This window comes from Impatiens glandulifera, chromosome 9 (assembly GCF_907164915.1).
Source record: "Impatiens glandulifera chromosome 9, dImpGla2.1, whole genome shotgun sequence".
Lineage (NCBI taxonomy): Eukaryota > Viridiplantae > Streptophyta > Magnoliopsida > Ericales > Balsaminaceae > Impatiens > Impatiens glandulifera.
This window is the reverse complement of record NC_061870.1, coordinates 30,932,567-30,956,310: the sequence shown is the minus strand read 5'-3', so window position 1 is coordinate 30,956,310 and position 23,744 is coordinate 30,932,567. Positions and strand designations below refer to the sequence as shown.

The 23,744-nt window shown below is 32.6% G+C and overlaps 4 protein-coding genes across 6 annotated transcripts; 2 read left to right on the top strand and 2 right to left on the bottom strand.

Annotated features, from left to right (window-relative positions):
- Positions 1–219: 219 nt before the first annotated feature.
- Positions 220–8,288, bottom strand: LOC124915507 (SKP1-like protein 21). Of its 2 annotated transcripts, XM_047456232.1 has the most exons (11): positions 8,037–8,288; positions 6,910–7,046; positions 6,285–6,375; positions 4,556–4,777; positions 4,031–4,222; positions 3,800–3,910; positions 3,579–3,657; positions 1,452–1,585; positions 1,185–1,366; positions 914–997; positions 220–518 (listed from the first exon to the last, which is right to left on the bottom strand). In XM_047456232.1, the coding sequence occupies exons 3-11, from the start codon at positions 6,318–6,320 to the stop codon at positions 506–508; spliced, it is 1,053 nt and encodes a 350-aa protein (XP_047312188.1). In that variant the 5' UTR covers positions 6,321–6,375; positions 6,910–7,046; positions 8,037–8,288; the 3' UTR covers positions 220–505. The 2 variants fall into 2 exon arrangements, with proteins under 2 accessions (XP_047312188.1, XP_047312189.1); XM_047456233.1 differs by lacking the exon at positions 6,910–7,046.
- Positions 8,289–12,548: 4,260 nt separating this feature from the next.
- LOC124913903 (mechanosensitive ion channel protein 1, mitochondrial-like) lies at positions 12,549–16,902 on the top strand. The gene is made up of 6 exons (XM_047454336.1): positions 12,549–13,510; positions 13,614–13,891; positions 15,153–15,253; positions 15,492–15,599; positions 16,309–16,530; positions 16,605–16,902. The coding sequence occupies exons 1-6, from the start codon at positions 12,765–12,767 to the stop codon at positions 16,734–16,736; spliced, it is 1,587 nt and encodes a 528-aa protein (XP_047310292.1). The 5' UTR covers positions 12,549–12,764; the 3' UTR covers positions 16,737–16,902.
- A 237-nt stretch (positions 16,903–17,139) lies between these two features.
- Positions 17,140–19,957, top strand: LOC124913904 (probable ADP-ribosylation factor GTPase-activating protein AGD11). Of its 2 annotated transcripts, none has more exons than XM_047454338.1 (8): positions 17,140–17,501; positions 17,575–17,706; positions 17,891–17,980; positions 18,194–18,278; positions 18,484–18,991; positions 19,071–19,187; positions 19,260–19,352; positions 19,456–19,957. In XM_047454338.1, exons 2-8 carry the CDS (start codon positions 17,664–17,666, stop codon positions 19,735–19,737), a joined length of 1,218 nt encoding a protein of 405 aa, XP_047310294.1. In that variant the 5' UTR covers positions 17,140–17,501; positions 17,575–17,663; the 3' UTR covers positions 19,738–19,957. The 2 variants fall into 2 exon arrangements, with proteins under 2 accessions (XP_047310294.1, XP_047310293.1); XM_047454337.1 differs by having other exon boundaries at positions 17,145–17,501; positions 19,260–19,355.
- Positions 19,958–20,381: 424 nt separating this feature from the next.
- LOC124913902 (phosphatidylinositol 4-phosphate 5-kinase 6-like) lies at positions 20,382–23,744 on the bottom strand. The gene is made up of 8 exons (XM_047454334.1): positions 22,277–23,744; positions 22,027–22,197; positions 21,764–21,929; positions 21,580–21,696; positions 21,314–21,507; positions 21,083–21,225; positions 20,913–20,991; positions 20,382–20,839 (listed from the first exon to the last, which is right to left on the bottom strand). The coding sequence occupies exons 1-8, from the start codon at positions 23,269–23,271 to the stop codon at positions 20,545–20,547; spliced, it is 2,160 nt and encodes a 719-aa protein (XP_047310290.1). The 5' UTR covers positions 23,272–23,744; the 3' UTR covers positions 20,382–20,544.

Sequence of the window (23,744 nt, the reverse complement as noted above, 5' to 3'; positions counted from 1 at the left end):
ATTTGTCCATCATCAAAGGTAAGGGTAAAATGGTAATTTAACAGGTCACATCAAACAGGATTATTTGCAGATAATCTGATATTAAAGAAAGCCTAAGAATTTAAATATTAACATCAAACTTTATATCCAATAACACCAATATTGGCATCATAATATAGAGTAATTTGCTGTTAATATATGTTTTATGAGGTAGCATGAAAGGATATGAGAAAGTGGAGGTGATGTTCTCAACTAAAAAATCCCTTTCCATTTATGTTTTCCCATGGGGTTCAAATTCAGAATAAGAAAAGGAAAAAAATTTATCACAATACAAATATCAAAATTGCCTTGCTGCAATGAACATGAAACAAAATAAAGTGAAAAATCAAAACTAAGTAAAAACTTACACAAAATCTACATTGACAACAATTGAGCCCTTTGAGTGTCTCAATATTTTGTTTTGTGAACAAAAATGTTCCAGCAGCTCATCAAGAATTGTCAATTTTCGGAGAGTATTGATTCAAAGTCAAGCCCAAGTCCTGCCAATAGAAATTAATAGCTATTTTAAGAGCTTGTTGAATTTAACATGTCTCCACCATATCTGATCACATCCAAATGCAATAAAAGGATGAGTTGAGGGAGGTATTAGTTAGTGTAAATTGCGACTCTCAAAAGACCTTACATGTTTGCACATGCATTTGGTTGAATCCCCACATCACCAAAGATAATATATAGCGTTAATAGATGATCCCCGACTGTAAGACTATTCAAATACCTAATTTTGGACTTCTACGGATCTGATGTAGTATAAAACTAAGGCAGTTTCGCAATGAGTTCAATTCCAAGAAGTGGAACGAAGATAGCATTTAACTTGAGCATTTGAAAAGGCGGGGAATAAGCCAAAAAGGGAGCAAGTTAAAGGAAATGGACTTGCCTTCTTTCTTGGCTTAAGCACAAAATTTCTTGCATTCTTTCTGGCCAATCTGAATTCAGTCTCCTGGCAAAATCCTCCACTTCCCTAATAAGTAAAAGCAAGAACAGGAAAAAAGAAAATTTATAAAAAAAAATGGTTCAAGGAGATGGCTTTAAACTTAGATCATGATCCAGTAATATTAACAAGAACACTATCCATTAACCAAAAATATATTTTGGCTGCATACATAATTAACAGAAGGGAAATGACTCAGGGATCTGACTACTCTTACCTATCAATTTCTTCCTTAATCGCAGGATCTATATCGTCTATGTCATCATCATCAAATTCACCTTCAGCTCCAAATTGGTCATCTTCAAGACGTTCTAGAAGCTTCATGAAATCCCCATTGTTAACATGAACACCATTATTAATTCTATCCTTTTGGAAAACCCGATCAACATGATTCAATTCCTGCAGCATGGAGATTTATCTTATATGAATGGGCATGTAAGATATGTAAGAGTTACCCATAAATTAAGGAAGTGCATGCACTAACCTCCTTATTCATCGTGCTACAGTCCTTAGAAGAAGAGGCACTATCCAATGTAGAGCCATTGAAAGAATCATTTCTTTGTTGGTCTTTCCTTCTCCGATTTTTCTTTTTAGTTTTAGTTTTGGCAACTTTTGAATCTGAAAAGATAACATAAGGCCTGTTTTGTTATCCACCTTTGTTATGTATGTGAAAAATCACAATGATCTAAAAAATAAAAATGTGATCATAATCTACAAAAATCCTCTATTCCAAATGAAACAAAAAATGACATTGCAATTTGGATCATGATCTAGAAAATATTTGTATACCAAATAAAGCAGCAAAAATTACATTATAATCTGGATCATGATCTAAAAAGAATCTTATACCAAACGAGAAAAATAAAAATAAAAATAACTTTCAATTTATGTGATTTTCCAATGGAACCATGATTGTTTACCACAAAGATTGTGACAAAATACTATAGGCTTGGACTCTTCCAATGATCTTCCAGATTATATACTCAATGCTATCAGCTAAACCACTATGCACATAAGTAAGAACATAAAGATTCGAATATAACTACCATGTTATAGAGATATAAGGAAATGGGGGTCATGACTGGGGTTCATGCTAGCCACCCTACAGGAATAAGCCCGTGTCACAAAATAATATAGAGAATGCATGTGCATGAAGTATAGTAAATAGAAATCGACTAGAGAAAAAATAAAACTAACTTGAACATAATCTACTTCAAACATTTATAAGCAGGGAGCATAAACATTGGATTTCGAATCAGAAGCCTGGAGAAAGTACATATACACAGAAATATGACTTCTTTAAGCTGCAGAAGTCAGTAAAGGAATTCCACTAAATAGTGTTACTGCAACTTTGAACAGAAAATTCGAAGAAGGGTGTCTTAAGGAGTAAGATTCTTTTTTAAAAGATAACATTTTTGTTAAAAAGAACACAAGTTGCGTTCAATCTTATGGAATAAGATTTTGCTTCAGAATAAAGGGAAATTCATTTTCACTTTAATTACAAAATTTCAGAAAATCACTACAATTTTACCAATCATAAAAAATTTAACCCTTTTGCAAGATAGAAGACATGGTTCCACTGCCAACTGTAATAGATCCAAATATTCACTTTCTAGATTCTAGACAAAATCAATTCTGTTCAAATAAAGAACATGATTGATGACTTTGTGCCGTCTTTCGGCATCTTTTGATGATTGGCTAATGTTTGCCTCTTTGATCTGTTTTGCGACTTAACCTATCTTGGCTTTTTTTTTTATTTTATGAAAGCTTATGCCTTTACCCCACAAAAAATAAGAACTATCTGTAGGATCTTTAAGCATAGTGGCAAGCTTTTTTTCGTAGGCAAAAGTTGAGAGACACATAGGCTGAATCTAATTAAATGGTGAAAGATGATCATGAAGGATTACACCAACATGTCTCCAGTAAAACAAAGAGCTTGTCAGGAGTTATCGGAATACTCATGCTATGAAACAAATAGCAAACCTGACAAATTTTCAACCAAGTTTTGTTATTCAGCTATGTCCCATGAACAAGGTCAATAAATTATTAAAAATGAAAACATTAATATCAACTCAAATAATATATTATTATTAACTGAACCTGTTCAATTAATTTTTATGCTAAGAAATCTTGGAGTTTAATTCTAGACTATTAGATCATTAAGACACAAAGACCCAGCAATCTTTTTTTTAGACTAACAGAGATTTAGAAACTAAGCCATATTTAAGACTAACCATATTGATATATATTCTGTGGAAAGTTACAACTATGTTGAAATATTTCAAATTAGAACATGGAAGATTCAGCATTGCCCTTCAATGTACTAGTATTTTTATAATCTACATGTCTAGAATCAACTTACCGGTCAGCTGTCTAGTAAGCTATATATATATGCTAATCAACATATCACAGTTCAGTTCACGTTAAAAAAAATAGATCACAGGTTAGTTCAGCGGCAGATTAGTCATCAAATGATTGCCCATACAAGGTACATTTACATGGCCCAATATCAGGAAATATGTATATAGAAGATATTAATGATGTCCATCCTAACTAGAAGGCATGGGTGAGATGCAATTAAATCAAACAAGGAAATGCAGCATCGGAATACCTCCATCTGCTCCATTAATGAATGATAAAAGATCATCAACAGAACGGTCATCAACACGTTCTTCTTCAATCTCAGCATTCTGCAAAAATAAGATCAAGTATCTTCAAAATATTCTGATATCAAGACAACTCAATAACTTAACAGTTTGAAGCCATCAACAAGAAGTACTGGGAAGATACAAGAATATAATACTAACAATAACAATAAAAAACAAAAATTACCTTCAACCTTTCTCTCTCCCTTAGTTCTTTCCTCTTTCTTGCGTATAATCTATTCAAAAGACGAATTCGAGGGTCATCTGTCATGTTTCGTAGAGGCTCCAACTTCTCTTCCTGAAAATGTAAACACGCATCCAAATAGTATATGATTTAGTAAAGTCAATGTTATTTGTTATTTGTAACAGACTCTTAAATGGTATCAAACGCATATACACTTGTCAGAAATAAAAATACCTCTGTAAGATCATCGGGCAAATGAAATGTCTCGCGTATCTCTTCTGGAGTTTTCCCTTCTATCATTCGTGCTAAAGCTCGACTTGTGAGATCAACCAAAGGTTTCAGCTGAAGGCTGTCTGCAGCAGATGTTAACTCACAAAGCCTTTTGGTATCCATTCTGATAAACTTCTCATCGAAAGACTTCCGCTCCTAAAAAATAGAAATGCCAAAATCATGGTATGTTTGTTAAAAAAATAGACTAAGATTTCTTAAGCTGTTTTGGCCCATTCTTGTCATCCATCTTCAAAGCCCTAGTTTGACTTGTTTTTTGTCAAAAAGGTTAAGATTTATTACTTTTTGTGTGAGACACTCGGCTGAGTGTGGGTACCATTCTTTTTTGCTTGTCATTGTTGTATTTGCCACTATTTTTTCATTTATTAAAGTAAGCCTCCTTTTCCAAAATAAATAAATAAAGGAAAACTACAATTCCGGGAGAAAGAGAGCAAAATATATAGGGAATTGAAGACTATAACTGGGAACAACCTTGTTAGAGCGTCCAGCAACTTGATGAAATCTACAATAATCAAGGACTAAGCTCAGCATAGCAGGGTTAACTCGGGCTGGAAGTGACACAGGGTAGTTCTTCGATGCTCCCATTCCTGTGTGTAGTTCATTACATATCGAAGGGCAGAAAATTGCAACTTCCTGTTCAACTTGTTGGATTGAACCATCAGCAGTTTGAAGCCATATATATGACTTCATCATCTGGAAAACATGTAAAACTAACACAATTATATTCAAATAAAAGTCCACAAATATCACAACGCAACAGCATGACAAGATGGTATGCTAGAAAATTCGCCTCAAATAACCATTACAACAACCACACAATATAAGATTCAAATGACAAAGATTCTGTAACAAATTCTAGTAAACTTGACATGGAAGCTAAAATGAATCAACGAAATGTCTAATTGGTTCAAAATGTGGTCTATAACATTTTTCACATGATAATGAACTTGTGTCTCATGTGAATGTCATTTCTAGATTATTTAGCATATCTATTATACATATTATAATGCTTAATTATTGGTCATCGGGTCGCGCATTCTCATTAATTTGGATCTTCACGTGAGTGTACGTGGATATAGATAACCAAATGGTCAATATACGGGTCAACTCACGAGTCATGTCAATTAATATATCCATACACAAATTTATAATTGTAAATCAATAATCTTAGGTGGTCTAATAGTTAAAGTACTCATAGTCCACATTAAAGACCATAATCCGAATCTCGGCCATGATAAATTAATACTCGCCAAGTGCAAATTTGTGTGAGGATAGGAGAGGTCGGTCAATGCAAAATGTACAAAGTGGGTAAGAAGTTGGTAATGACAATTAATTAACACTCGATTGGAAGAGATTTAAATTGAATATCTGTAATTCTAGGACAAATTATATGTTTACTGTAAAAAAGTATGTCAATATTCTTATTTTAATTCATCATTGTTATCTTAAATAAAAATATTATTCATTTAATTTGTTATTTACACTCAATTTTATATTTTAATATATGACAATTGTTAATTATTCGGTCTAAATATGTTTTGACATGTTTTTTGTTGGATCTTATATTATTAACATTTTTTCGTTATTATAATCTTATTATTTGTTCGAACACCTTGATTTCAAATGATTCAATGGTGTAATAATTTGTAAGTTCACTATATATGATGCATAAATTTGAAAGAATAAGCGTTATTTTAGGTTAATATTAAACCTCGAGAGCTATTTGTGCAAATCAGCGTTGCATCGCCCAGTTAAATGTTTAGTCTATTATAGTTACACTAAACTTTTGAATTTACTCTATTCCTTTCTTACTGAAATTTAAATTGCTATTTGTCATAAATTTTACAAGGCATACTCATTTCTCTATGCATTTCAAAACTCTTGATTATCAATTGTTATGTTTAACAATTATCTTTTTCGGTAAAATCAAAACAAAATCGGCGCGAGTTTTCGCCTAGTTTCATTAAAGACAACCAGGCCCAGATTTGTTTACCTCTCTTGTGCTAGGAAATGCCAAACTGATACATGAATTACCTACTTGATTCATTTAGGTTAAGAAAGTGGAAGAAAAGCATACATGTCATCATTGAAACAATACGAAAAGACAGAGAAGGCAGAGATATATACATAAAATAAATAAAAATGTATGCAAATTGTAGATAAGGTGAAGAACTTTTACTAGATGTGATGCACAACATACCTCAGGTTTTATTACTTCTCTATCCCCCTCGGACATTGGAAATTGGTAAAAGAGATATCAGAGGTATGTCCAACACCTTCTTCACCTAAAACTGCAGTAGAAAATAATTATAATCGATTTAAAAGTTTAATTTATCACCAATTTTAAGCAATGTTTTTAAGATTGCTATAGGAAAAATACACATCTTCATTAAGTCTTGCTGCATGCAGTGAAGCCAGAAGTGAACTCTAAAGGTATGGAAGATACAGATTGTTTTAAACCAAGTTTAATGGACCACTCAAGCACTAAAAACTCTTAACCACCTTCACTTGTTAATAGGCCATTCTAAATAGGTTGAGCAAATGACAAAGCTTAAACCTTAAATTTCTCTCTAACATTTTACTGAGCTAACCTTTTTCCTCCATTTCTTTGACATTTTTACATCAAATACAACAAGTAGGCAACTTATAAAACATCAATTGCATTCATGGATCAAAATCCAACTTGGAGAAAACCCATAAAAATGTTCAAGTAAATGAGTTAGATGAACTAATAATCTGAAGTTTAGTACAATAATCTGAACTAATGCTAGTTATCAGAATGAACACCGATTGTCAAAATTACTACACTTCAGGCAATGCACTACCTTAAGAACAGAGGTATAGAAGACTTGAAGCAAAACCCAACCCAATTTATGCAACTAATTTTTTAATCCATCATTTGAGACCTGTGCATTCCACAAGAACCGGAAATTGCAAAATTATCCAAAGAACACCTACATTCCTGACATAAAAAATGCAAGCTCAATACAAAGGACACTATAAATGGTCAATAACTCCACATTATCAGGACTTTCTTTATGTCTTAGTACTTTGATCAGGTTGAAAAGGTAATCATTCCAGGAATCCAAATCCTTTTATCATCTAAAGAAGCAAGATATAGGTGCTCTAGCATCCATTGATTAACATGAGAAAACTCCACCCTGGCATTCCCTCATGTTAGTTTCCCAACTATTTTGAAGGCAACTTGCAGATAAAAACGTGTATTACTCATCACTTGTACCATATTTTGAACATAAAGCATATACTGCCCTTAGTAACATTAATCTTTCAGCTTCTATAATGAGGACAAGAAAGATACCACCAAGAGAAACTAATCCTCATATTCTGCAACTTCAATATGTGTTCTGAATGAGCGCTCTAGGGTTGTCTTTTGGCATAGTTTTTTCCTTTTATATGAATCACAAGAAGTAGACATCAAGTATAAAAGAAAATGATGTGATCAAAGCAAATCAAATCAAATCAAACAGGCTTTGTCTTCTGTTACTTCTGTGTACTATTTACAACAGTGCATCATTGATAAACTAGTAAGTAGTAACTACATCGTCATTTCCCAGATTTTTCAAAACAAAATCAGAGTTTGCTAGGTATTTCAACCACTGATATAACAAGTCTATGGTAATCAATCTCGACTAGCACTAGTTCGAACCAAGGGAAGGTTATCGACATCATCAAATTTCATAAGAAAATGAGGAGGAAAATAGCAAAAATGGACCAACAAACGATCAAATGCGAAGTCCAACAGCCTGGACCCCACAGTCAGACAAATTCCTTGAAGACAATTGTCACAAATCCATAGTAGCATCACCGAGTTAAGAATAGATGAATCAAAAATTGGCTTGACAAATGACTTAGAGACAGCAAATAGATCCGATATCCAATTTCACAAAGAGAAAATTCGTCAGTTACTGTAGGAACAATGAATTGCACATACCTCAACGAAGAGAAACGGCTTCAAAAACACGATGTGAATACTACTCGGTCGGCAGGCGAATGAGCGAGCGTGGCTGGGAAGATTAAGCGAGTGACGGCGGGGGAGGTCGTAAATGTATAAAAAGAGAGGGAAATGTTGGTCAGTCTTCCTGTGCGGCTTGAAAAAGATAGAGGCCGGAAGGAGGAGAACGAAGCTTCAATGTTTTCTCTCTCTAAACTATACGCTCTCAATTTACACAAATTTTGTTTTCATAAATCCCCCATTTCCAGATACAGGTCCCCCTTCAAGAAGATTAGAACAAGAGATACTTTTTTCTATTAAAAAAATAATAATAATGTTTTTATTACATTGACAAATATTAGTTTTTTATTTACTTGTAAATTGTAATAAGACATGAATCTAGTAAAATAATATTAAATAATGTATTTAGACGTAATTAAGTCATTATTTTCATCTTAAAATAAACTTGTGTGTATATATAATATGCATCAAATTTAATTATTGTATTTTTATTCAAAAATTAACAATTTATAATAGGAAGCATATTGCTTATTATTTTATTTTATTTTATTTAACTAATTGTACCTCTAAATAATATGTTCATTTATTAGTCAGTTTTATAATTATCTGAATTTTTCATTCTAGTCTCATATTAATATTAAGAAAAAATAACTTATTTTGTTCTAACCATTTCAAATATATATTCATTATGAATTCTTCAACAAACAATAAATAAGATGTGACTGAAATTCATGATACTTGAGGTAAATTATGGCAATTTTTTTTTTTTTTACAATTATTCAAATCTAGTTAAATATGAATTCTTAAGAATATAAAATCACAAGTGTTTTGATAATATTATTATTGATATTAAAATTAAAATTATGTTTAATTCAAATTCGGATAAACTCTTTAATATTTAGAATTATAATTTTAATAGAATCCAATTCAATGTAATTTTATAGTTTTAAATTTATTTATTTTTAGTTTGAAATTATAATTCAATTTTTTATATTTTTTCAAACAAAATAACTTATTATTTTATTATTTAAAATACAATTAAAGTTTTTAATTGATATTTTTTAAATTCAGGAAGAATTAATGTATTTTTTATTCTTAATTTAGTAAGTTAACATTGAACTAATATATATTTTTTTAAAATTTTGAATTGATATTTTTTTTAATTATATGAAGTTAACAGGTTGAAAATATATTTTTCTGACAAAAATCAAAACTTAAAAAATCTCTAAATATTCGAGTCATCTTAATTAATTGTGTTAAACCGATATTTTAATAAAATAGATAATATATATTATAATTATTTTTATTATATTTTTTTTTCAAACATATGAAACTTTTTCAAACATAAAAATTAATTTAATGACAACTCTCATGAAATTAAAATATAATTTTAATACCAATTACAATTTCACTCATCCAAACAATTATAATACCAATTCGACTGTAATAAAATATTAGATGAGATATAAAATTAGAATTCTAATACGAATAGTTATTTTTAAGAATGTGTGATTGTAAAGTCGTGGATTATAATTTGTGTAATAGTGTCCAACACTAAATAGGTTTTTAATATGTTGATTGTGTTTAATAGTGGCTAGAGTGTTTGGTGTTGTAACTTTTATTTTTCAATATTTTATTTACACGAACTTAAAAAAGTTATAAATATATAAAAAACTTTAACTTAATTGGTTAATTATCTTCTTAATGTATCTAGTGGTTTAAGATCAAACCTCAAAATGAGTTTTTTTACTAACATTTCTATAGTGGATTGGACTAGGCTGACTCCAATGTTTGGAGGTCTAGTTGAAGATTTTCATTTATTTATTTTTATTTTTTATTTAACTTTTATGTCACATTGAAATATATAATTTTGTATTCAAATTAATTAAAAATAATATAGTAACAATGATTTGTTAGTATTAGTATAAGTCTATTTGTAGGTTAGTCCACACCAACTAACTGTATGTGACACACAACTTATAATGTTTTAACTGATTAACAATCTATTATGTCACTATTATTTATTATTAAAAGATATACAATGGTTTAGATGACCCACCAATAAAACTATATTGTCCTAATTAATAAAGACCTAACTAGATGTGGGATAGATTGTTTTCTTTTACATGTGGCATAAGATTAAATTGGTTATGGAAGAGGAAGATCACAAACTTGTAATTCTAGCCGTTTGATTAAAACTTAAAAATGGAAAAGATAATAGCACGTGTGGGCACAGAAAAACAGCCAAATGGCAACATTGGAAAGCACACCACGTGGCATTCAATATTTGATTAGGTCAGTGCATTCAACAAAATTAGCTCCTGAATTTTACATGTAGGTGTATTTTGGTACTGTAATCAACAATATTCTCAAAATTGAGAATTTTTTTTTTTTTTCATAATCATATTCTTTATACATAGCTAAGTTATCATAATTTAAATGTACATAAATAATAATATTTTTTAATAATTTATAAAAAAAAAATACACCAACCTTTAGTAAAAATTGGACTACTTTTAGTTTTAAAATTTTAATGGGTTGTTCTGTGATAAGTTTGTTCTAGCCCATATACTAGTTGGGCTCAAAAGATCAAAGGTTAGATTTAGACTCTTATTATAACTCTAACTTTATTTATGCCTCTAAATTACAAAATTAATTACCATATCTCTTATTTATTTATAAAGAACACTGTTCTTATTCATTTCAATGTTGTCATGAAATTTAACATGTTGAAAACTTTATATATATATTTTTAAAACAATAGTTTGGTCTTACATTTTAAAAATATGATTGAATATAATATAGTAATATTATTATTTTAAATAACTCTTCAAATGTTTTAAGAATTCAAAATTCACCTTGACTCGAATAGCATTAGAGGCTCAAGACTATAGAGGAATGTTGGTATAGTTAACGAGTATAAAAAATACATGAAATCCTATAATAATGCAATTGTTTTCGTGACTCCAAAAAAGTATTTTAAGTGCTTCAAAACTCATTTTAGCTTAGTTGATAGATCAACTTGATATCTTTAGATTGTTTTGTCCTTATTCTTATTTAGGTCGGTTCAAACATATTTGTTGTCATTCAAAACTATCATAACTTAGTAAAGAAATAGTATATATAGTGTTTAATTTATTAGATGTTTTTTTTTTTTTTAAGTATAGTTTACTTATATTTTATTTTCTTAGACCAATATTTTACATACTCAGAGTCCTTGCTCATTTAATGTACTTATTAAGCAATACAATTTTAGATCAAGCTAAATATTCATATTGAAACAATAAAACATAAAAATGGATATTAAGATATATTTTGTTAGATGTTATGAATTTGTAAAAGTTTTAATAAAGTTTGTAAAATAACATAAATTTAACTATTTTAATATATTAGAGTAGGGTAAGATGATAACATATGATATGATAGGATAGGGTGACAAGAGTGAGTTTATAATTATAAATTTAATTCTCAGGCACAAATTATAACTGAGTGACATCATGTTACAACTAACCATTCTTATATATATAAAACCGTCAATGTATTTGACTAACTATTATAACTGACCTAGGTAAGCACAATAAGGGTTTGTTTGATGAAAATGTTTTTTTGGTTTTATCTAGGTTTTATTCTAAAAATTCTTGTTTGGTAAAAATTAGTTTTTAAAATTTGAAGACTAATTTACCTTTTGAGTTAGAGGATATGGTGTACGTGAAAGAATGATGGTTTAGAGAGAGGAGATAAAATTAAAAGATAATTTTGATATTTTAATAATAAAATTATTTGATTGGATAATTGATAAAATGTTTGAATTTTAAGATAAAAATTAGATTTTATCCCCAAAATTCTTTCACAAAAAAGCTCTAAACGAATGGATTAAAGCAAGACTTATCCTAGAGTAGTTAATAAAAAATAATTAATATATATATATATATATATTAAATTTTGTTGTTAATGAGAGATTAATTATTTATAAATAAAAAATAATATATATCAATAGAGTGAAAACAACTTATTAATATTTAACGTGGTATATTTATTTAATTACATAACAAAATTAATATATATGACAACCTAATAATTAAGATTTGGTCCCATACTCAGTACTTAGCAAATAAACTATAAAACTTAAATATAATAAAATCTCATATATAATTCTCAATAAGAGCAATTTAAATTGAAATAAACATATAACTCTTCATTTTTTAAAATTAAGAGAAAAACTAATTAATCAAGTATGTAAAATATGAAAAATCATACTATCCCTAACTGGAGAAAAATGTTTTAATATTAGATTTGAAATTTTGTTAGTATTTTAATCTTGTAATATAATATATATTTTTAAAATTGAAAATAATAACTGTTTAATCAAATTGAATCATTTAAGAGTAGGAGAGATTAATTATAAATCACTCAATAGTTATAGGTTAAAATTCAATTATTGTAACCGTTCCATTTCCTAAAGGGGTCTTCTAAATAAAATTACATTTTTGGATTTCCCGATTATAGTTTCTCCCTAGAGATCCCGATTTCTCTTCTAGCCCTCAATCGGCGCAAGAATCTCTCATCCCTCTACATTCGATAAACCGCGATTTCTTCGCTGGAGAAGCTTCCAGATTAAGGTATTACTTGCCAATTGTCACTTCACCTGAAACCCGTTGCCTTTTACTGTATATACTTTGTTCTGATTTGGTATATAGATTCTTCATAATGTCATCGTTAGCCGGAATGAGGCGATTCATTCCGAAATCACTTTCTTCATATGTTAACACCTTCCATAGACAATATAATTTGTCTCCCCCGTTTACGACCCGTGTCAGTGAAGTTTATCTTCGAGCTTCTCTCCCTTATTTGAATAGTAAGTATCACTATACTGATTCACTAAGAACTGAAAATCACGCGAAGAATGTTTGTGAAATGATTAGTGCGAGATCTCTCGTCCAGAATCAATCATTGGGTACAAAGAATTACAGTTCTTCCTCGCGTCTTGCTTTCATTACTCCCAATGATAGGAAGAAAATTGGGTCCCTCATGATCATCCCTCCTTTGTTAAATTGTCGATCATATTCCTCGAGTGAAGGTGGTGGAGGTGGAGTCAACGGAAGTGACTGGGTTGACCAGATAAAGAATGCCTCACATTCTACAGTTACTTATATTGGGGATAAAGCTAAAGAAGTATCCAATGATTTGTCTCCTTATGCTACTGAATTACTTGATACATATCCATATCTTAGAGATGTGATAGTTCCTGTTAGTGGTACCATATTAGCTACTACATTGTCTTGGATGGTGTTGCCAAGGATCCTAAGGAGACTCCACATGTACTCATCACAAGGTCCAGCAACATTATTATCTGGGACTACTTTTTGGGGTCCAGCTCCTTATGAGAAAAGTTTTTGGGGAGCTTTGGAAAGTCCAGTTCGATATGTGATGACATTCATGGCGTTTTCACACATGTAAGTATGTTAATTGATCTTAATTTGATTTAAACATGAGTTTGTGTGCTGATAATTGAAGAATAACTCGTGGTGAATACTTATAAATCTCTTTTATATATAGCGCCACGATGGTAGCTTCAAACATTATATCACCTGACTACCTTGTCCCAATTTGGAGAGGAGCTCTCATTGTTTCGTTTGTGTGGTTTTTGCATCGCTGGAAAACAAATGTCTTTGAACGTGCTTTGTCTGGACCTAATGTATCAAAGGCTATACGAGGAAAGTGGTTGATTGTGGATAATATGTCATCCATAGGTCTATTTGTTATTGGATTATTGTCGTTGGCAGACTCATGTGGTGTGCCTGTTCACTCTATTATTACATTTGGCGGTATAGGAGGTAATTTTTTTGTCACCTGGGTACTCAGTATTCCTTTTACTCTTTATGTTACCAAAATTTTCAATTTAGATATAGACATTCTCCTGTTTCACCCTCGAGTACTACATGTTTCTTGTATGGATTCTGTTGTGCACTTCTAGGGTCATTGGAATGATCTTTCCTCAAATTGAAGTTTCATGATGTTTGTATGCTGAATAGTGAATACCAATGTTAACTTTGAATCTTATGGCAATCATGCTACACAAATTGTTTTGTTTTTGTTTATATTGAAAACAATATATAGAAAGATGTCTTATCCACCTAAAGTTACTCTAGGTGGAAGTATCGTCTCTATATACTGGTTCATCTTGTTTTGTGTAATGCCTTTTATACCTTTGACTCACACAAAAGTGGTAGGATCATTCCCTTCTCTCCTTTCATTAAATAGTTGGTGTATTCCACTTCATGGACAAACATGATAATTACATTAATATACCATGTTTCAGTCTATATGTAAATCTGCTACCAATTCTCACATTTTCCTTGAACAATCATTCTTTTTAGTTGGGTTGCTGTAATTCCAATCATTTGAGAGTTGAGTTTTCCAAAATGTAGGAGTAGGCGAAGAATCGGCAGTATCGACGTGCTTGGCTGATTTCATTTTCTTATAGCTATTGTTATTTCTGGATGCTCACAGACAGATGCATCCCTCTTACCTACCATAGGATACTCTCATGGTATAAAAGATTTATATTGTTTTAGAAGCATAGTCACAAGAAAACATTAGAATAATGATGCTTTACTCCAAAGAAAATGCCGGTCAACTGACTAGAATACTTCCACCTAGAACAACTCTAGGAGTTATTCCTATGTACTATTATATGTTTAGTATATACCATTTTGTGGATGAAAAATGTTGATTTTGTTGTAATGTTAAATTATTCCATCCCATTTACATGTTCTTTTCCTGAAAAGGCTTGTCACCATGTCCTGCACCTAGTCCTTTACATGTCCTTTATTATGGATTTGTGTTCTATACTATATAAAGCTCATAAGAGCAATCTACCGCCGAGGAACATACATATTACACATTTTAAGACATCTGGTAATATGTAGTATATAAAATCTCATGGGTACTTTCTCCAAGAAAAAAAATAGAATATATAAAAGAAAACTATGAATTGTAATATAAATTTGAACTAAAGTAAAGTGCGGTTATAACAAAATGGATTACAAATGACTTGGTCTAACTTTTAGCTCATGGCTTTCAATTTTGTTTCAGGTGTGGCTACTGCTTTTGCAGCTAGAGACGTTCTTGTTAATGTACTTAGTGGAATATTCATGCAGGCTTCACAACCTTTCTCCATTGGAGACACAATAAAGGTTTTCTTTTAAGTATTTTTCTCATGTTCCCTTGATGATCCTTTTTTGATTGGGCATGCTTTGTTGTATTGCTCTTGTATCACATTTGTTGGAGGCTTGGTATGGCAAGATTAGAATCAACAATGTTAGAGATCCATACTTCTGTAAGAACTAGAGTACTCCAGAAGCTGGGAGATTCTCTAGTACTTATGTCTAACAACTTTATTCTTACTTTTGTGACACCCTTTCAATGTTTCAGGCTGGATCTGTGGAAGGTCAAGTGTTGGACATTGGGCTTACAACTACATCGTTACTCAGTGCAGAGAAGTACCCCATCACAGTTCCAAACTCAATGTTTTTGAGTCAGGTTGCTAAACTCCATTTACTACAAGTGATTTGCATTCATGATTTGTGTCATTATTAGACTATTAGTAATTTAGTATGTAATCTAAGTTTTACTCTTCTTCATCTTCTCCTAGTAGAGAATGTGTCCTTCACCTGTTACTTTGCTAAGATCCTTCTTTCAATTTTGATTTGGGTACTTTTGAGGGGTCAGATTTTTCCCTTGAACTTTTGGTTTGTCGTGTTTTGGCCCCATTGATTTTACCCATACCTCACGGAACCATTTGTTTCTTTCTGTTAGCTAAGATCAAAACATTTTAAACTTTGTGGGGAAATATTCAAACAAGGTTAAGTTTGAGGAGCAAAATCAAAATTGAAAGAAAGTTCTAGTGGCTCTAAAACATTTTCATTAAATTATTTTATGCAGAACAATTAGATTTTGCTCGTCAAACTGAACCTTGTTTAACTTATTTCCTCTCATTCTCTTTTTTGGGTCAATCTCCCATTCCTGTATTTTCTTATCTCCTTATTTCATTTTGTTCTCAAAACTCTCATAAAACCAAGAAAACCCTGAAATTGTAACATAATTCTTTCAAAGATTCATGTTTCCTTTTGTCTCACTAGGGTTGCAGGAATAAAAAATATTCAATTTTGTTGAACTGTAGTAATGGTCATTTATGAGTTAACAACCTCTCTATCTAATATTTCGGTCCATGCTCACACACTCATATTAGGCGATTGTCAACAAGTCAAGGGCTCATTGGCGTGCGATCTCTGTCAAAATTTCATTTAGCATTGACGATCCTTACAAGATCCCTCAGATATCAGATGAAATAAAGAACATGTTGATGTCGCATCCAAAGGTTTTCTTAGAAAAGGAACCCCCATATTGTTCCCTTTCTGGTGCAGAAAGATACTACAATGAACTGACTATGGGATGCAATCTTAAACAGATGGTAAATGCATTCTTTATTTCTTTCCATAATTGAAAACATTTCTGCTTAAAATGCTGTCTTGTTTTTGGTAATAGGTCAAGTACGAGCTGTTTTTGACACAGCAAGATATTATGGTGCAGTCAATCCAGATATTGAAGCAGCACGGTGCTAAATTGGGCGACACTTATGACGATAGTAATACTAGTCACATATCTCAAAGCATATGAAGTATGTATGTCCATTTTTTTTTCTTCAAACCAAAATGTTCATTCAAGGTTTTGGGTTCATAAACAACAGGGGTTGTTTTCTTTCATTCATTCTGTTATCTCCCCTTGTTTAAACTTACTGATATTCGTTTGTCCATCCCTTCGATATAGTTGTAAATTTGTGAGTTCGTTTTTCTGAATTTGCTATACGGTTTTGACATTCATACGCTGTATGTCTTCAATATTTTATATACATGAATGGGTGATGGTATATGAAACTAGAGATTTTAATTTGATCCCTAATCAAGTTGTTTAATATTTTATTATTTCACTTGAACTGAATGAATATCTCTAAATTAATATGATATGTTTTTTCTTAATTAATTAAATAATGTTTGATTTTTCTAAATGAAAGATATATATATAGAGAGAATGTAAATAAAAGATGTGCCTGAAATAGCTTAAAATGATTCGGGCCCCCAACTAACAAATTAGCGAAACAAACAGATTTGATAGTGAGAGAAGATCATCATCATCCACCCCCTCTTTTGACTTTGTTCTCGGTTTTCAAACTTTTAAAATCTTGTTTTGGCTTTCAAGATAAAATGAGAGAGAAAGAGAGAAAAAGGGTAATAACAAGTTAGCCAAAAAGAAGGAATTATCAACAAAGCTGAATCTTCCTCCCTCCTTCCCTCCCGCGGCTATGGTGTCACCTCTTTTCATCATTCCTCCATTGTGTCTATTGTAAATCACCAAAATCTACAACATTCTTTAAACGCCAAAACGGTAATCTCTTTCCCCACCTTTACTATTCCCATAATCTTGTCTCAGATATTATAAATGATTTCCCTTTGTGCAGTAATAATTGTAGGAATTCGCTGACACAAAATGGTTGAATTGAAATAGTCATGTTCTTCTTCTGGGTATGCATGACATTCAAGGGATAAAATGTCTATTCGGCCGCAAGACCCGGATTCTGATAATGCCCATGGTAATCTCCCTCTCTCTCCTTCTCCTTCTCCTTCTTATGCACCCACCATTGACAAGCACATATATCATTTCTCTTCTAAATGAACCAGCTTTAAATGTAGATACATCTCTTTGGCTTCATTTGCAATCATCATTTTCTTTCTTTTTCTTTTTTCATGTTGATTCACCGTAAGTACATTATACAGAGTCAGGATCGTGTCTCTTTGACCTCTTATGTGAGGACACTGCCAGGACTCAAAGCTGCTGCCAACGGGAAAGACAAATATATTTTCCAGGTATTCTGCCCTGCCCCTACATCATAAGAATTTTGTTTTTTTTTTGTTCTCATCCAAGTTTGACAGCCAGACATGATTGTTTGTATATTGAAGGAGAAAAAACAGGGAATTGATTGATCATTAATATCTCAATTAGGTGTCAAATGCTTTGAGTCTCTCTGTATAAACTTCTTCTTCTTCGCATGGTTTCAGTTTACAATGTTTCTTGTTCAGGTGCGCAAAAGAAGCTACAGAATATGTTGTCTGAACCAGGCAATAAATACTGTGCAGATTGCTGCTCCACTGATCCCAAATGGGTGTAAGTATCCAAATTACAAATTTTATTGTGTTATAGACAACAACTCCATTCACTCAAATCACAAAAAAAATAGTATTGATTTAAATGATTAATTTGGCTATTTCTCAAGTGTAATAAATCAGAGGAAATTGTATAATTTTGCAATTTTCCAATCCATTGAGACGAGGAAAAAAGAAGCACAAAATAACAGATATTTTGCTCGCAGGTCATTGAATCTAGGAGTATTTATATGCATCAAGTGTTCTGGAGTACACAGAAGCCTGGGAGTTCATATATCCAAGGTTTTCTCAGTGAAGCTGGATGAATGGACGGATGAACAAGTTGATGCTTTAATAGAGATGGGTGGAAATGAAGTAAGGAACATGAAATATGAAGCTAATGTCCCAGACTATCTTAGAAAACCAAAAGCGGATGCTCTTATAGAAGAGCGCTTCGATTACATTAGGAGGAAATACGAGACTCTACAATTCATAAGCTCGGATGAGGATGAACATTTGGTGTGTCCGTTCCCACCCACTGGCGCCTGTTCATCTACAGCCAATGGAAATCCTAAATCAGGTCCTAATGCGGATGCCAATAAGAAGAATTTTGAGAAGCAGACAACGGGTAATCGCATCTATGGAATAGGGCAGGTCTTTCGTAACAGTTGGAGAAGGAAAGAGCCTGAACACAACAAGAATGCGAAGAAGGGTAACACAATGTCGATGTCAATGGTAAATAATAATTAATACATACCTCTCTGTTTTGCTGTCGTTTTCTCTTTTCTGTTTTTAATCTTTTTTTCAATATTAGGCAGGGATGGTGGAATTCGTCGGGTTGATAAAGGTTAATGTAGTTCGCGGCACCAATTTAGCTGTTAGGGATGTAATGACAAGTGATCCTTATGTCATCATCTCTTTGGGTGGTCAAGTAAGTATTGTTATAAAATGATGATTATAGAAAGTAATGAAGCTTGAATTCTTCTTAATTTGAACGATGCAGTCGGTGAAGACTCGTGTGATTAAGAATAATCTGAACCCTGTCTGGAACGAGCAGTTAATGTTGTCGATTCCTGAGCACATTCCTCCACTGAAGGTGGTAAGTAGTGAAATTCTCGAAACAAACAAACAGAACAAAGGATTCCAGAAATGGACAATCATATATAATAATGGAATGATCATTAATTTTGCAAATGTAGCTGGTGTATGATAAGGACACGTTCAAAGCAGACGACTTTATGGGGGAGGCAGAGATAGACATACAACCATTGGTGGCAGCTGCTAAAGCAACAGAGAGCTCTTCGGCTGCAGAGCCATTACAGCTTGGGAAATGGGTAGCCAGCAAAGAGAACACTCTTCTGAGAGATGGCGTAATCAGCCTTGTAGATGGGAGGATTAAACAAGAAATCGCTCTCCGATTGCAAAATGTCGAAAGGGGAATGCTTGAAATTGAACTTGAATGTGTTCCTCTCACTCAATAGTGCTGCTGCTGCTGCTGCTGGAAATTGAACAAATTGTTACTAATACCTCTTTCATCTCAAATTCAATTATTTAACTTGTAACTGATAAACCTTTTTTTCTTTTTTGTGTCATATGTACTTTTTTATTCTTCATTTCCTGTTTTGTCTTGTAAATTTTGTAGTAGAAGAATGTTGCAAATTGTCTGTCATCTATTTACTTGAATGAGACATATTCATGAAGCCTTCTTTGTTCATTTCTGACCATTTTTTTTTTTTTCTTTTTTGAATTGTAAGAAGCTAATAGACAACACTAACTTTGTGCATTCTTATTGTTGAAAAGGAAAAAAAACATATAATTCACATTTTTAAAGCTCAAGTGAATGAATATAGTTTAAGATTAAAAGTTTTTAGACTCAATTGTAACTCAAGTTTCAAATCATCTATTGAACTTGGTCAGATAATTTTAACAAGTTTAAGAAATATTAGGTAAAATGGTCGCAAAATTTCAATTGAGACAGATAGAGATTGTGCCTTGACAGTCATTTTGAATGAAAAAAATACTTTTAAAGAAAATATTGGAAATATAATCAGAATTGGCTATGATATCAATCTTGATATATATATATATATATATGTGTTATCTGGTCTTGAAATGATATAGAAAATTGGCTAATGTAAAAACAATAATTAATTAATTAATCTCTATTATCCATCTTACTAATGTACATGTTTATTTATCACAACAAAATTTGAGATACTAATCATCTCCTTTCCTATAGGTGTAAAGAAATGAGAACTAAATAAATTTAATTTTTGCAACTATTTTTGTCAAATGTCGTCGGCCACAAACGCTCTGAAAATGAAATCTCTGAAGCGTTTAGCATATTGTTTGGGATCAACAGCCGAGATTGAAGTCGGGTCATACTGCATTGACTTATAAGCATGCTCCAGTTTCTTTGTTATATCATAATCCTGAAGAATGTCAATAATACCGAAGAACATGATCACTTCACAGCACTCTCCCGTCGGTTCTCCAATTAGTTGAACCTCACCCTCATTTTTTCTGATTGTCTGTTCGGCTCTGGCTGGCATGTTAATGCCCAGCGTTACAGGTGGTGGCCGTCTGCATAAAATTAATAATAATACTTAATGGTTGAAATGTAAATATCAAGACAACTGTTTTTTCTTTTAACTACCTTGTAGACTCTGACAACAACAGTTGATCCATGTCTACTCTTGATAGCCGAGGTGGTGTTTGTCCTCCGTTTTCAGATCCTGTAAATAATAAACCGATGAATACAACAATCATTTGGCATGATTTAAGCAAAAGGGTACGCGCAAAAAATGTTTTCTTTAAAAAAAAAACCTGTAGGAGTACGAAATCCAGAATTCCTAGCAGCTTCACTCATTCGAGGTGGTTCAATGCATCCTCGAAAATGTAGGCCAACTAAAAGGCTATAATCCATAATCCTTTCGTTCTCAAGAAGTTCACAATCCTTGTCCACTTGCCTGCACAAACACACAAACATATTTCCTTAAAATAATCAATCATTTTAATGAAATGAAATGAAATTAAGTTGTAATAGTAGCTGCTTACTTGCAGAACTCTTGATACCAGGATTTCTGCAGTCGAAAGATATACTTGAGATCCAAGTCCTTGAGGATCGTAGTTGCGTCAATTTCTGACTCGGGTCCACCCGTGGTTCGTCCAAGAGAAGATCCTTTCAAATCAAACCGTCTGTGAATTGGATAATTGGTGCAGAAGAGATTCCCCATTATAACAAACCGAACCTGATTCGATCATCCAACCATCATTACATTAATAATCTTTTACATTTTCTAATAGTAATAATTGTTTTTTACCTTCTTCTGGGCAGGGCCTGTTAATCTCACACAATGAAGACCAAAGAATCTTGTCACTAAAGTGTTCTCAAAGGATCGAACATGATTATAGTAAGCAGGAAGCATCCTTATCAGAACCTATAATTAACTCCAATGGATCAGATCAGAACAGAACAGAACATAAGATATCTAAATAGAAACTCACTTTACATTCAGCTTTCTTCATAGTCTTTATCATGTACTTATCATCATTTGTCAAATAAAAGAAGCTTCCACTTTTTCCCGGCGATGATAGCTCCCGGAGTGCATCATTTCCGCATATAGAAAGCATGTAATCTGCCGCATCTACCTTAAACAGTTTCCTTAATGTCCTGAAAATGTGTTCAGAAGTTTTCCTTAAACAATAACCTTCAACATGTATAGATACTCATACTATAGCTGTTTACTGTTTGTATGATGTAAACTGACCTAAAAACCAATGGGCAGTAATCCTTCCACCTGAAATCAACAGACTGGTGGGGCGGAGTATGTTTTGATCCTTCAGGTGGGAATTTAGTCCATAATTTCTCTTTAGGATCAAAAGCTGATGTCTTTAAATCAAGAGATATTGATGATGGAGCCGGTCTTCCAACTGAATGTCTGAAAATCAAAATTAGAAAATCTTAAGAAATTTGAAGAAAGAAAAAGAAGAAGAAGAAGAAGGAGAAGAAGAAGAAACCTTATTCCAAGCTGAAGATTAAGCATGAGATCATAATTCTTATGCCCTTTAGATATGGTCTGCCCCTGTCTTTTTGCAGACTTGATTTTGATTGGATGCAATGGGCTTCGTTTAGAATACTCCATATCTTCTTCAAAATCTGAGTATACATTCACATTGCTTACTCTCCCATCTACAGATGTCCTCCTAACTGGTTTCACATCATTGGTCGCTTCAACTCCAGGCCAATTAATCAACTTTTGCGATGGAAATATGTAAACTTTATCCGCATTACAAACCAAACACCCACTTAATTCATCTCTAAACAGGCTCTGTGGATCCCAATCTTGATTTCCAGACGACGAGGAAGGAGAAGATGAAGAAGGAGCAGGATAAAACGTCCCACTCTGTTCTTCTTTCTGATCATTATTAAAAACTCCAACATACTTACTCCCATCTGCAAACTTAAACGTACCATTTCCTTTAGGCAAACTATCCTCCCAAGTCCCATCGAATCGATTCCCGTTTGACCAAACCATCGACCCCTCTCCATTCATCGTCCCTACCTTCCATTGCCCTGTATAATAGTTACCATTTACATTCCCATTTCCCCAATGATACTTTCCTTTCCCTTCTTGCAACCCTTTTTTCCACTCTCCCTCGTAGTAATCACCATTGGCGTAGTGTTTTGTACCTTTTCCATGTTTAATGTTCATACTCCAACTTCCTTTATACGTTCCTTCTCCTCCTGTGTAAGTTCCATATCCATCCATAAACCCAGATTTGAAATCACCTTCGTAGGTGGCTCCTGATGGCCAGCTGAATCTTCCTTTTCCCATGATCTTTCCTTTTTGCCATTCTCCGACGTACATACACCCGTCTGTCCAAAGGTATTTACCTTGTCCGTTTGGTAGGCTGCAGGACAATTGGCCGCTATAAAGGTCGCCATTTGATAAGACCCTCATAGGTGATATATCGTCGTCGTCGTCATCATCGGCGAAATTCGCAGCTGACATTATTTATTTGCAGCAGCAGCAACAGAAGCAGCTTCTTGTTGTTGTTGTGACTTTCTTCTTATTGACATCTCTCAACCCGGATCATGACACATTTAATAATCAAGGCCAACCAAAGGGTGCTGGCGGCTGGTAAGAGAAATTCGAATGAATGAATCAAAAGAAAGAAAAGGGTATGATTTTGACAATGTTCATTTCACTATTGATTTGGGTCATATTCCTTTCTTCTTGCGATTTCAGTAATCTCTCTGAAAACAGAGTGATCGGAAAGCAAAAGAAGGGCGTTTTCTATTTTTTGTTTTTTTTTACGTTTTCTGTGTTGGGTCTATGCCTGATTGGGCATGAAAGAGAGATTGAAAGAACCATGGTTAATGTTGAATGCCGAGTTTGACTCCTAAATGTTCTCTAACACAACGGACATTTGGAAGGAGGGGAAAGATGGAGGTGTTGCAGCAAAAAGTCCTACGTACTATTTT

Bases quoted from the DNA above. Each gene is read 5' to 3' on its own strand.
- LOC124915507 (XM_047456232.1), bottom strand. From the start codon at position 6,320: ATGTCCGAGGGGGATAGAGAAGTAATAAAACCTGAG. The intron at 4,223-4,555 runs GTTGTTCCCAGT...TCTATTTTTTAG, and splicing joins TTGCTGGACGCTCTAACAAG to GAGCGGAAGTCTTTCGATGA. The intron at 998-1,184 runs GTAAGAGTAGTC...TTTACTTATTAG, and splicing joins ATTAAGGAAGAAATTGATAG to GGAAGTGGAGGATTTTGCCA.
- LOC124913903 (XM_047454336.1), top strand. From the start codon at position 12,765: ATGTCATCGTTAGCCGGAATGAGGCGATTCATTCCGAAATCACTTTCT. The intron at 15,254-15,491 runs GTTTTCTTTTAA...TCAATGTTTCAG, and splicing joins CCATTGGAGACACAATAAAG to GCTGGATCTGTGGAAGGTCA. The intron at 15,600-16,308 runs GTTGCTAAACTC...CACTCATATTAG, and splicing joins ACTCAATGTTTTTGAGTCAG to GCGATTGTCAACAAGTCAAG.
- LOC124913904 (XM_047454337.1), top strand. From the start codon at position 17,664: ATGTCTATTCGGCCGCAAGACCCGGATTCTGATAATGCCCATG. The intron at 19,188-19,259 runs GTAAGTATTGTT...TGAACGATGCAG, and splicing joins TCATCTCTTTGGGTGGTCAA to TCGGTGAAGACTCGTGTGAT. The intron at 19,356-19,455 runs GTAAGTAGTGAA...TTGCAAATGTAG, and splicing joins ACATTCCTCCACTGAAGGTG to CTGGTGTATGATAAGGACAC.
- LOC124913902 (XM_047454334.1), bottom strand. From the start codon at position 23,271: ATGTCAGCTGCGAATTTCGCCGATGATGACGACGACGACGATATATCA. The intron at 22,198-22,276 runs GTTTCTTCTTCT...TTTGATTTTCAG, and splicing joins AATCTTCAGCTTGGAATAAG to ACATTCAGTTGGAAGACCGG. The intron at 21,930-22,026 runs GTCAGTTTACAT...ACACATTTTCAG, and splicing joins TACTGCCCATTGGTTTTTAG to GACATTAAGGAAACTGTTTA.